The sequence below is a fragment of the Larus michahellis genome, chromosome 12, assembly GCF_964199755.1.
Source record: "Larus michahellis chromosome 12, bLarMic1.1, whole genome shotgun sequence".
Taxonomy (NCBI): domain Eukaryota; kingdom Metazoa; phylum Chordata; class Aves; order Charadriiformes; family Laridae; genus Larus; species Larus michahellis.
This window is the reverse complement of record NC_133907.1, coordinates 2,513,338-2,526,270: the sequence shown is the minus strand read 5'-3', so window position 1 is coordinate 2,526,270 and position 12,933 is coordinate 2,513,338. Positions and strand designations below refer to the sequence as shown.

Sequence of the window (12,933 nt, the reverse complement as noted above, 5' to 3'; positions counted from 1 at the left end):
CAGAGTACGGCTTGGGGAGCAGCTGTGGTTCAGACTCTCTTTCCGAAAGCGTTGTGTGCAGATGCACATAAAACATGTGCTGAATTGCATCTGCCTGTCCTCAGGCTCGAGTGCCTGCAGCCAGAGAGAGCAGGGCTCCGAGTGGGGTAAGCAAAGTCTCAAACCACATGTTCAGATTATACCCTGGTGCCATGAGATGCTCGGATGTGGCTCACGTGACACGTCCTGGCTCTTCGGGGCTCACTCCACTTTGGTTCATGCCATTGCACGGGAGAAGCAACTGTGCTGAAACCAGCGGGAGGGTGGTTGTACAACAGGGTGAACAACGAGGATCGGGATTTGGGGTTCCACGTCAGCCCCGAATTCAAGGTGTCTGCTGGCATGGTGGGAGCTTTGCATCTGCTTCCCCGGGCACTGCATCGCTCCTGGAGCAGAGCTGCGGGTGCCAGGGCTGAGCAATGCCTGTGGCAGGTGCCTGTGGCCCCAGATGAATAGCCCTGAATAGCTCTCCCCAGCTCTGGGCAGAGTGTCCCCATCTCCCTCCCTGTCGGCAGTCCGACTGGAAGCCAGATGTACTCTGATGTCTCCCAGCAAGAATTTACTGCTCATTAAAAAATAATCTGCGATACAATTTCCCTGAAGCAACAAAAGAGCATCATCACCCTCTTGCACCACACTAAATGTAGACGCCTGAGCCGCGGCCAGCTGGCAGGGCGCTGCTCGCAAACGCTGATGCCGGCAATATGCCTTTGAAGAGGCGGGAGGCACAGATGAAATGGTCTCACAGGAGTTCAGTAGTCACTACTTTTTTCTTTTTTTTTTTTTTCCTCATAAAGCAGCATCCAAATTGCAGAGCTGTAGAGGAGTCACAGCAAGGAAAGAAGAGGGGAACCTGATTTTATTTTATTTTTTTTTAAATCTGTTGTTTTACGGACAATGTTTTGCTGTTAGCCAGTCTGGGGGTGTCAGCCCAAAACGTCCCCTTTGGCAGGGATTTGAGGAATGCTGGCTGGGCGAGGAGGGCATGGGCAGCTCGCTGACCTTTGATGCGATAGGGCAGCAGGATGGCTGCGTGCGTTCGCAGGAGGCAAGGCGTGCAGGAAGCCGCAGAGCCGTTGCCCTGCCCTTGCCCTCCGCTGCCGGCAGTGCCATTGCTGTGGTGTCGGCCTGCTGCTCGCACACAACGTCCGCAAGGCACCCTGATGGCCGAACGCAGCTCTTGGGTGCTTGGATGCAAAACGGGCTTTTGTAGGGTCTGATCTGTCACTGGTTGCTGACCTTTTGGGGATTGAGATCACACATTCCCCTTTCCATAAACAAAACTTCTCCCCCTGTCCCAAAACATGCATAAATGTATGTGAATAGGTGTGATAAACATTGCAGCTTCTATTGTTTTTCTAAAAAGCTGGGAAGTCTTTAACCAAAAGCAAAGAATGAGTGTGTATGTTATTTATAACCCGTGTTTCTGGCTGCTTTGGTGGTGATGAAGGTCAGGCAGACAAAGAGGTTGCTGGTGGGAAGGGTTGAACGCGGGAGTCGCTGTGTCCTGCAGCTCCAGCAGTTGCTGTCCCCTCTCTTGCAGCGTGCCAGTGCTCGCGGGAGGGCTCCCTGCATAGCACCTGCCACCAGGAAACGGGGCAGTGCAGCTGCCGCCCCAAAGTGACGGGGCTGCACTGCGATAGCTGCGTGCCGGGCGCCTACGGATTTCCACACTGCGAAGGTACCCTCCTTCTCCTCCCTGATGGGGGGATCTCCGGTGTCTTGGGGCATAGTGGTACGGTGCTGGTAAATCATAGAATAGGTTGGGTTGGAATGGGCTTATCATCCCCCAAGAGCTTTGTAAGGAAGAAATAACCCCCTTTAGGAACAGCTGGGGTGTGAGCTGTCTCTTCATCAACGCCTCCTTGTGCCTCTCTTTTCTAGTGGGCTCCTGTAACCCAGCAGGGTTGGTGACTGCAGATCCCTCACTGGCCCCGGTGAGTATCAAATGAACCACCAACCCCTGCAGGTCTTTCCTGTGTGATCCCCGTTACTCACTCTGGGCCAAGTCCTTTCTTAAGCACAGCCTGAAAGCAGCCATTACCCACACCGGAGTAGCACACACCACGTTCAGCCACCGCGCTGCAAATTCTCACTTGCTCTTTTCTCCCCATCCCTCTCCCCAGGGGTCCTGCGCGTGTCGGACGTACGTTGAAGGCCCAGCTTGCGACAGATGCAAGCCCTTGTACTGGAACCTGACTCCAGAGAACCCCTACGGCTGCATAAGTAAGGAAATGGCATTTACACAGCCCCAAAAAGTCCCCTCTGTGCTGTAGTGGTGCAAGACCCAAACCCAAGCCAGCAGGGACCATCACTGCTGGATGGAAGTGATGCCCTTCCATTCTTCTTCACCCTGAAGTGACATGTCAGAGCTGGAGTGGTCTGAGTAACCCCTGCTTGGAGGAGGGGTAAGGCTGGAGCCTGCAGCTTTTTGCTTGGGATAAAACACAGGGCTCATGCAGTGAGTTGTGTCATTCTCAGCCCTCCCTGCAGACCGCATACTTAATTTTTCATGGCCAAATGTGCAGAAAAGGCAAATGTCTTTGGTAGTTGTGGCCTCAACACTCACTGTCCAAAATGAAAAGAGAGCCCTTGTGCAGCCCTGCCCTCTACTTGACCAGTTCTCAGCTCCTCTTATCCCAGACGGTGTCCTCTGGTGTGCTGGGTACTGTCCTCCATCGGGCTTCTTCTCAGAGGCTGATTGATCTTCTGGATTTCTTGTTCATCTCCCTCTCTCCAGGCTGTAAGTGTGATACCAGGGGCACCATCAGCGGAATCGCGGAGTGCCAGCAGGTGGGTTTGCTCCTCTCTGCCTCCCAGCACCCCGAGTGTGTCCTGTGTTGGGAGCGTTTCAGCTCCGTCTCTCCCAGCAGCTGCCGGAGACGCCTGTCCTGATGCTGAGCTCTCGAACGTTGCACCACAATCTGGGTTTGCTTGAGAACATAGGATTAAGACCTGTCATAAATTAGGCACCTAAATATTTCTGGGTCTGGGCCAGGATGCCTGGATTTTTGTTTGCCTGTATTGTTGGATAATTTAATTTATCTGGCCCTTATCTGGCCCACCCACGCGCAGGAAGCAATGTAGAGTATGAAACTCAAAATGCTTCTCCAGCGTCTCAGACTAAGACCCAAATAACTGAGAAACAGCTTAGCCCTAATGAGCGATGGGAGGGAATGAGCTTCCATGCCTGCTCTCTCCTAGGGCGACGGGCAGTGTTTCTGCAAACCCAACATCTGCGGCCAGTTCTGCTCAACGTGCAAAGATGGCTACTTCAATATGCAGAACGCAAATTACTTTGGCTGTCAAGGTGAGTCCCTGTCGTGATGTGTTGTGTCAAGGAGAGGGGCGACAAGCAGCTCTTGAAGAGAAGGGGCAGGAGATGTCCCACCTCTTGCTTTTGATCATACCATGGCCCGGAGCGGGGACTGGGCCTTGCTGTGGATCTGGAGACCTGAGTTCGTGCTTTTGCCACTGTTGGGCACAGATCCATCGGGTTGCGGAATGAAAGGCCAGGAAAGGTGCGCCCTGGGGTGCCAGAAACTGTTGGGTTTTAACCATTAATTGACCATGTCCTTGCAGCTCTGCTCCTTCCTGTTGGGAGCAAGTGGGCATGGACATGTTGGGGCTGGCTGCTCTCCATCGTGCCCATGGGAAGAAGAGGGAAAGGAGGAGATCTGGCCGCTCTCAGCCAGCCCACACGGTCCTGGCAGGGCTGGGAAGAGGGAGCAAGGCTGCGGCTGGCGGCAGGGCTGTGCCTGAGGGTTTGCAGACCTTGTTCCTCTTGCAGCCGTCTGGAAATAGCTCAGTGCTGAGGTGGAAGAGGAGCTGATCCAAGTGGGCTGGGGCCAATATGAAAACAGATACAATGGAATAAAAATAGGGCCCCAGCCTCCCCGCCCGCTGGGGCGCGCCTTTGATTAGTGACCAGGAGCTCGTTAGTGCGGCGGGAATGTAAACAGGCGCTTCCTGCCCGCAGGCTGCCGGTGCGACGTCGGCGGGTCGCTGGGGCCATCCTGCGAGGAGCGGAGCGGAGCTTGTCGCTGCCGGCAGAGCACACGTGGCCCCACCTGCACCCAGTAAGCTGCTAACGGGAGATGCACCTTGGGGTGCTGCACCTCCTGTTCGCTCCCTCGGGAAAGGTGACCTTGGCAACTGTGAGGATGGGGACCTCATCATCTGGGCTGCTGCTGCATCAGCCGCGTGCCTGGCAGAGGTGTCCTATTGCCTCTCCCTCCAGATAGCCTGGCAGGTAACGGTGCTCCCTCTCTTCCCCAGACCCGCACGGGACCATTATTTCCCTGATCTTCACCACTTGAAATTCGAGCTGGAGGAAGGCACCACGCCGGCTGGCCGGGCTGTGCGCTTCGGCTACAACCCCCTGGAGTTTGAGGGCTTCAGCTGGCGAGGATATGCACAGATGTCCTCCATCCAGGTACGCCTGGTGCCTCCATCCCAGCCCGGCTCCCCCTGGGGAGGATGCGGCCGGTGGAGGACAGACGTGCTTTTGGCACACACTTTTCGCCCCAAGTGCTTCTCAAACCCCCCAAGTCACATGATGGCCAACATAAACAGCACAGTGTATATATAGCCTGTTTGCACAGATACTTCCTGCGGGGCTGGGGACGGCATAGACTGATGAGGGGAAAGATCCTAAATTGGGAATCCCCTGACATCCTAATCCGGTTAGACAAAGGTGGTAGCTTGGTGATTACTTACAGGGATGTCTATAAACACTGTCTCTGGGTTTTCTTGCGGCTCTTTCATCTGACTCTGCTCTTTCCTGCAACTCTCTGCATAACCTTCCCTCCCTTTTCCAAAAATAAATTAGCTCCTCCTTAGCTGCCATGTTCAGCTTGGACCTCTTGTTACCGTTCTGCCTCCGCTCTTGCTGTTAGATGGTTTGCTGTAACGATGGTTTACACTAACCTGGAGTTGTCTAAGCCCTGTAAGCGAAGCTATTTCATCTGTTGACCCTTTTTTCTCCTTGGTGGATTCTTCTTCTGCATGGCCCCTGCAGAAGTGTCGCCTGTGTGTGTGTTTGGGGACGGGGTGCAGGGCAGCGATTCTCTGACAGTCTTGTCCCATGTAAAGTGTACCTTATTCTCGTGTGGTACCTTCAATTTTCTTCACTTTTTTCATGCTTAGGTGAAATAACAGAAGGGCCTAGTGTGTTAGTCATTTCCCGTTGAATTTGTACATAGGAGCTAAGCAACAAATTTCTGTAGGCTCCTTTGGAGAAAACCCCAGCCTTAAAGCTTAAGGATGGAGCTCATGCCCAAGATCATGGCTTTTGTTTTGCATCCAGTGTTGGCATCTGAGGTAGAAATAGGCCTTGATAGAAGGGCTAGCACGTGGCTTTCTGCTGGCAGGTCTCACCTGTAGTTTGGTCTCTGCAAGATCCTTCCAGTTTGCTCTCCAGAGGGAAGATGGTGTAACTGGAGCTTTGAGGAACACAGAGCCCTCATTAGGAGTCTCCCTGGGCAGACGCCTGCTTTGCCCTGAAGGCAGGAGGGTGTTTAAGCACGTGCTTAGATCTGGGTCGGACTCAAGCATCTGCTTAACTGAGGTCTTCCTGAACATGGTCCAGGCAGGTGGAGGGCTGACGCCCCCACCAGTGGCACACCCCCTTAGTACCACCAGTCCTTAGCATTGCAGGTTTCCGAGGGCAAGGCACCAGCTCAATTTGCAACTTCCTCTGTAGGCATCTGGGCAGAGCCCTCTAAACACAAGCGCGGGGGCTTCAGCACTTAGTATCTGCTGGCTGGTTACAGCACAAAGCCCAAAAGCAACATGCCGATAACAAAAGCAAGAAGTTCTCAAAGCCTTTCCTCTGGCATGGCGTGTGCCCCAGGGATAGCCGAACCACCCTGCTGGGCCAGAGCATCTTCCAGATGTGGGCAGAGCCTTTCCACCCCCTTCCCGCAGACAGGTTGCTCCCTGGGTGGCTGGCCCCGAAGGGACGGCGTCGCGAGGCGCCCATGCCGTGACTGTGCAGTAGGGCAGGTGTGCTTGTCTCCTCCTTGCGCTATGGCATGTTGCTTTGGGAGCAGTGAGCCGAGCGGCTGCGCTTGGGCTGGTAGCTGTCGGCGGTGGAGGTAATTGAAGGTGTGCTCTGCTTCTCTCCCCTTTCTCTCTCCCACCAGCCCAAGGTAGTGGTGACTCTCAATGTGACCTCCCCCGACCTCTTCCGCCTCGTCTTCCGCTACGTCAGCCGGGGGCCCGCCAGTGTGGAAGGGAGGGTCTCGGTCGTTGAGGAAGGAAAGTTTAATGTTTGTGGCAACTGTAAGTGCATTTTTCACTTCTAGACTAACTCGGAGCATCCCACGCTGTGACACTGCTCCTCTGCCCCTTCTCCTGCCCCAGCTGTGCCCATCCCAGGTGTGCCCATCATCTCAGGTGGCCGGCCAGAGCCGTGCCAGGGGATGTCGAGGGGGGGGGAAGAGAAGCAGGCAGGCAGGCAGGCAGGTAGGCAGGTGGGTGAGGCTCTCCTGCAGAGCGGGTGAGCGACCAGGAGCTGGCCCCCCAGTGATGTGTGCCCCGTGTGCTTTTTTGCTTTTTGCAGAATAAAATCAGAGTCACTGTAGACGTGAAGGAGGCAGAGCTCTATCTGTTCCATGTCATCCTGAGGTATATTAATTCAGGAGGGGCCACTGTGTATGGCAAAATTACAGCTTATCAGCCACGAAGGAGAGGTAAGGATCCCAGACTGCTCTGCTCCCCTGCACCATCGCCACCTCCTCCCCATCCCAGGCAGCCTTCTGCATCATCCTTTCCAGAAGACACTTCCATATGGCTTTATTCCATTAGTTCTGCCCTTCCAATTGAAAGGCTGATATGAGTTTGCAGCCCCCCTTATTTAACAAAGCAGCAGCAAGCTGGCCCCCGGTCCTGCGGCCGCGCACTGAGGACTGTTAGCAGCCAGGCTGGTGTGAGACAAGGCTGCTGTGGGATTCCATACAGCCTTCTCAGCGCGGGACAAGATCACCCCGGTGCCCCAGGCAGAACTCCACAAAACCAAACTGGATCCAAACTGTGGCAGATGGAGATGGTTTTATTTCACAGGTGCCCTCATGTGGCAGTCCTGCCCTTGCCTTGTGCTTCTCCCAGACCAGGCTGCTGGTTCCACACGTGGCGTGGGGTTTGGAAGTGGCATGGAATTGCACATGTTATATAGGCATTGCACTCTGGTGCAATGTCTTCTCATCAAGCCATGAGCTGCTGGAGAAGAGGAAGAGCCACCAAAAGAAGGCTGAACAAGCCTAGAGACCTGGACAGCAAATATTCTGGGAATGAATATGAGCAAGACTGCATGGGGACAGACCTGAGGCCACGCAACTGCCCTAGCGAGTGGCTGATTGTTTTACCCCTTCTGATGCTACAGCCACATCGTGCTGCTGAAGCTCTTCTTCCAGATCATACATGCACAGCACAAGGCTGTCGACACCAGCTACCTAATTTTTCAGTGGGTCAAGTTCTCTCCTCTGTCTTGAATTGACATAGAAGGTGTTCTACCTTTAGTGAGTTGAAATGCCAAGATATTATTTTTCTACTTTTTTTTGAGGAGAAAAATAGCTGGTTATTTTTATGGCCAGTCGTGTTACGCAGCAGAAAGACAAGGGAAGCATGAGCCGTGCTCCTGCTTTAGGATCCCGCCACAGGTCAGGAAGTATTTAATCTGTCCTTCCCAGCAGCAGAGCTCGTTTGCCTTATAATGTGCTTCCCTCCTTGCTCAGGAGCAACGTGTGATTTTTAATAGTGCTGAAGGCAAGTTGCCAGACGGACACAGCAGCAACGGGATCCGGGAGGGCAGCTTCCTTCGTAGGCCAGATCGGCTCCAGAAATGCTGAGCCACCTTCTGCCCAGGTGGCCTGGGCTTCACATGGTAAAGGACAAGCAGCCTGGGAAGAAGATAAGTTGGAAGACGTGGCTTGCAAAAAGGGAAGCCTTTTCCGAGTATATGATTTGCAGAACCGGTTTCTCCCACCCCCCCTCCAGAAGCCGTCTCAGTTTGAGTTGTGTATCATCTCAAAGGGATGTGAAACTCCATTGCCTGTTCAGGGAAATCTCTTCATTCCTTGCATCCGCACCTCTGCGTCCCGTCTGAGAAAGCGAGGGCTCGTCCCCAGCTGACGCCAGGCATGCCACAGCGCCAGCACGCATGGGAGGGGGCTGCCCCATCCCAGCAGTAGCACAAGCCTTTGCTTTAGCTTCTGGCCCTCTGCATTATGCCTTGATGTCCATGTACCACACAAGGACAGTCAGCGTGCCACGTTCCCCACTTCCTTCCTCATCTCATCTGCTCACCGAGCAGCCGTACTCAGTGAATCCCTCTCACCTGCGCTCTTCAAAACGCTCCTGAGACGGCTAGGCAGGCGGACAGGCTGCTTCGAGGTGCTGTGTCGTTATTGCATCCAAAGTTAATGAATTCAAAGGTTATGGGACTGTGTCTGCTGAGCCACAGAGCTGTTCAACAGCAGCGGGATCAGGCCTTAAACCCGTTCTGTCCTGTCAGTTAAAATTAATGTCTAAATCTCGGGTGCAGAGTCGGTGGCTGGCAGGAAAGACAGGAGCACAGCTTGGGGGTCTGAGAGTTTGCCAGAAGACAGGTATCTCACCTGTGGAGCTGGGGTCAGAATATCCCTCAGGAAGAACGTATCTGGGCAATTCTTTTTGTCTGTCTCAGAATAAATTCTTCACAGATGAGTTCCTTCCTTCTCTAGCTGGCAAAACGCTCCCTGGCGTGCAATACTCCGTGCTTTGCAGTCCAGGGATGCAGAGCACGCTGACAGCTGTGGATTAGCATTAAGGATTGCAGTGATTTGGTTTTTTTTCTCCAATTAAGCTACTGAGCAGATTCAGAATGGATGCCTTTCTTATGGGACAGTGTGGGATTGTGGTGCATCTGCTACGGCAGCGTCGAGAGAGCAGGAGCCTGGGACTCCCCGCTGCACTACAGAGCTGCTTTCCTGAGCGTAGCCTCCTATTTGCAGCTCCAGGTTTTCCATCCCAGTCCCTTCACAGCCTCTTATCCCTCCCGCTCCAGGTACAGAGCAGACCAAGCAGATTGTCTTTGCTCCCAGCACGGAGCCAGCCTTTGTCACCGTCCCCCAGAACAGCTTTGGGGAGCCCTTCGTACTCAACCCCAACACTTGGTCTCTGGTTGTTGAAGCAGAGGGTGTGCTGCTGGTAAGGACCGGCCCCCGTGCTCCATCCACCACAGGGGGCTTCAGCAGCCCCTCAGGGGGAAGCGTCTCAAACATAACCAACTCTCCCATCTCTGCTTCTAGGACTATCTGGTTTTGCTACCCAGCTCATACTATGAAGCTCCAATACTGCAGCTAAAGGTGACGGAGCCATGTACCTACCAGCCAGCTCCTGAACAAGCCACCCAGAAGTAAGGATTCTCCATATCTTTGTGCTCTGTGAGACCTACTCAGCTCCTCTTGTCCTGGCGTTAAAAAATATGTACAGCCCGCTCTCTGTGAGGGTCTGGGTGCAGTAAACCTTCTTAATGGAGCACTTTGCTATGGTTGATAAAGCCTGCTGAACCTGCACCAACACATAGATTGCGTCATCCATGGCACAGTCAGTCTGTGTGTTCTCATGGACCCTGGAGGGCCAGCTCATCCCGTAAGACCATAGCCCTCTCCTCTGCTAGGCTGGGTTCCCAGTGCTGGGTTGTATGTCAGTCAACAGTCCTGGAAAATGGCTACAATGACTTAGGTCTTGCTGGACTAGTTAAAATGAATGAGCGGAGTCTGGTAGTGCTTAGAGCATCTCAGTGCCTCTGCTTGCTCTGCCAGGAGCTCTCTGTCCATGTTGGCCAGAAGGCTGGTTGGGCTCTGGACACCAGTTGTCCACTATAGCAGTGGTCCCTGGAATAAAGCACATTGCGAGGGAGGAAGCTTGTTTTTGTTACTGCCCTCACTGGTCCTATAGTACACAATCTCCGGCTCCACACGAACCAGACGTGCTCCTTTGGGCAGTGGAACCCTCATGTTGGACCAAAGCCTTTTGCAAATCGTCTGGGATCGGGCTGCACAGGTGCTCTTGACTCTTAGAATCAGGTTGTAACAACTGTTCTTTGCAATTTTTTTTCTTAATGATTTTAGCTGCCTCTTGTATAAGTACCTGTCTGTGGATGGTTTCCCTGCTGTGCCAGGGGTGGACGCGGTGTGCAGGCTGGACAACCGGTTACCCAGAGTGTGTCCCACGGAGCAGCTCACCCCCTCCCATCCACGGATGGCAACATGCAGCGGCAGTGATGTGAGTGGCACTTCTGCTTCATCCCTCGCGTGGGCACTGCGGCACTCAACCCTCTGCTCCCACCAGCTGGTGCTTTATCTGCACCTGGGCAGGTTACCGAAAGGGCTTTTCGCCCACGTAGACCCCACTGTTGCCCCCTCAGACTTGCAGCTGTATGCTTGCACGCCCTGTTGTTCAAGGCAGTGTCTCGCATGCAAAGGGCTTGCAAGGACACGTGTGGTATGTGGTAAGAGTTGGCCTGTTTTCCCCTCAGCAGCAGAGGAGGCTGGTTTGTAGCACGGGCACCCTGCATGCGCTCACTATGGGCAGTGGACAGGAGACCCGTGTTCAGTCGTCTCTCTCTCCTCCAGGTGGAAGTCCAGCTGTCCCTGCCCGTTCCCCAGCCCGGGAAATACGTGCTGGTGGTGGAGTACGCCAACACCAATGCTTTGCAGACAGTGGGTGTTGCTGTGAGCTCACCGCACTTGGCCATGCAGCAGGGCACATTCATCTTCTACCCGTGTGTCTACAGGTATGGCCATCTCTGAGAAGCAGAAAGGGTTGGGTCCTCCTGACACGGCAAGGACAGGCCCCTGCCCAGTTGAGCTTGTCTGCTTTATCACATGAACAAAGCAATGCCTCAGCTTTGTACATCTAAGCTGTGCATGTCCGAACTCCTCCTAGCTGGACGTGGATTTTAGTGATTAGCCATCCTTGGGAAATGCATACCTCTGTCAACGTAGTCCTCTAATGCCTCTGCCAGGAGATAATCTGTTGCTGCTGTTTAGAGCTGGGTAGATTGGTAGGTGCCCTGATTTAGGGAATGGCCTGCAGGCAGGTTTATTGAAGCTGTTGGTGCAGGTCAAACCCTGTGCCTTACTGTAGAAGCGTCTGACTTCAGACTGCAACCTTTGCAATAGGAGACAAATGTCTGGGGTGTCCTTGGGAAACTTCACTCTTAGGACTTGCCAGAAAAGGCATCAAAAGATTCACGGGGACTTTGTATAAATACCTTCAGGACATATAGTTGGCAAGACAAGAAATGGGTCATGACCCTGCTCAAGGCTAGCTTCAAAATCTGTGTTCCTCTTACAGTTTCCTTTGTCGTGGGATTGCTGTAGATTCCCAGAGCCGCATGGCAACTTTTGAACTTACCTCAGAGGCCACCATTCAGTTCACCTCTGATCTGGCTGACTTCTTCCTGGTAAGGCTCCCTGCAGGGGCAGCTCTGTTGGCGGGTTGGAGGAGGAGAGGCAGGAGCTATACCTAGCCTGTAGAAGGGTTTTCTAGTCCTGTTTCGCCTGGATACTAGATCTTAGTCTACATCATGAGCAGTCCAAGGTGGAGAATGTGGCCAGTGGTGTGTTTTGAAGTAGATCATGGGACTGGGATTTGGGAGAACATGGGGAGAAGAAGCTGCTCTTTGCAGAGGGAGCCCTGCGGGAGTTTGGCAGTGCCTTTTCCTATTTTACCTTGAAGGCATTCATAGTTGCTTAGTTAAGAATAGAAGAATCCCATAAATATGTGGGAGTCCTAAATGCTTGTGCCAAGGAAGAAGGGGCAGTGAACAGAGGTGTGACCTGCCATGCATTAGCTGAAGTGTCTGATACGGAGGTGCTTGTTGTGGTCAGCCTGATCACTGGTGGGCACAAAAACTGCCGTGGGCTTCCCGTGGCAGAGGCTGTCATGTAACCGGGCGTCTCTCTCTTTCCCGTGCGGCAGCACAAAGTGTACCTCATACCCGCTGCAGAGTTCACCATGGAGTTCATCGAGCCAAAGGTGCATTGTATCAGCGTCCATGGCACGTTCTCATCCAACAGGTAAGAGTCTCGGGTCCCTCAGGGTTTTAGCATGAACTTGGCTGTTTCCAAAAGCAGTTGCTTCCCTCACTTCCCTCAAGTTTGGAGTCCTTTCAGTTCTTGACACAGCAGAAAGAAATCTGTGGCTGAGGTAGAGCACCTTGCCCATGTCCACCGAGCAGGCAGCGATGGAGTGAGGGCTGGAAGTCAGGCTGCTCGTCCTTTCTCTGAACACCGCACTGCCTCCTGTGGCAGGCACTCAAGCGTCAGCCTGATGAGGCTTTCTTGTGCATGCTCACATACAGCAAGAGACGCTCACTGTATAAAAATTTTTGACACCACTTTGAATAAATATTTGCACCGGAATTAGCCTGTGGAGGGTTCCTGTTCTTCCTGCTGAGCCTGTGTCCCAGAGCCCCAGGGACCCTGGTAGAAAGCTGTCCCTCGGCAGGTATGCTTTGTAATCTGCCGCGTGTTACAGGCCGTGCTTGTCCTGCCAGGACCCCTGTAGCCTCTCTCTTTCTTTGACTCAGATCCTTACATCCCGTTTTCTCCTTGTTTTGCAGCAGCTCCTGTGTTCCCTCGAGGTTCCTGAAGCTTTCCCAGTCGATCGTTTTGGAGGGGGCTCAGGCTCTGCCCATCGCCCCTGATGTCCCCCTGGCTCAGGCCGTCCATGTGGCTCCAGCTGGGGTCCCGGTGGAACCTGCCCCTCGGCCTCCCACGGCAATGGACCCCGCTGCAGAGCTCATCCTCCTGCAGCCACCACAGGTAGTGGCATGGGTGCGGGCTGGGCTGGTTTGCTGGTGCTGTGACACTGGACACCTGGGGCACAGAGAAATTTTCCTTC

The 12,933-nt window shown here is 53.7% G+C and overlaps 1 protein-coding gene across 3 annotated transcripts in view; it reads left to right on the top strand.

Annotated features, from left to right (window-relative positions):
- LAMA5 (laminin subunit alpha 5) overlaps positions 1–12,933 on the top strand; it is a 93,743-nt gene that overhangs the window by 57,706 nt on the left and 23,104 nt on the right. The window contains exons 16-30 of one of the 3 annotated variants that reach the window (XM_074604897.1): positions 1,583–1,720; positions 1,924–1,976; positions 2,166–2,265; positions 2,780–2,832; positions 3,244–3,349; positions 4,019–4,118; positions 4,318–4,474; positions 6,605–6,734; positions 9,086–9,228; positions 9,330–9,436; positions 10,155–10,308; positions 10,659–10,819; positions 11,383–11,491; positions 12,010–12,107; positions 12,653–12,854. In XM_074604897.1, coding sequence (XP_074460998.1) covers positions 1,583–1,720; positions 1,924–1,976; positions 2,166–2,265; positions 2,780–2,832; positions 3,244–3,349; positions 4,019–4,118; positions 4,318–4,474; positions 6,605–6,734; positions 9,086–9,228; positions 9,330–9,436; positions 10,155–10,308; positions 10,659–10,819; positions 11,383–11,491; positions 12,010–12,107; positions 12,653–12,854 — 1,811 coding nt within the window. Of the gene's footprint in view, positions 1–1,582; positions 1,721–1,923; positions 1,977–2,165; positions 2,266–2,779; positions 2,833–3,243; positions 3,350–4,018; positions 4,119–4,317; positions 4,475–6,185; positions 6,325–6,604; positions 6,735–9,085; positions 9,229–9,329; positions 9,437–10,154; positions 10,309–10,658; positions 10,820–11,382; positions 11,492–12,009; positions 12,108–12,652; positions 12,855–12,933 lie in introns of all 3 variants that reach the window. The other 2 variants (XM_074604896.1, XM_074604895.1) reach the window with 2 other exon arrangements.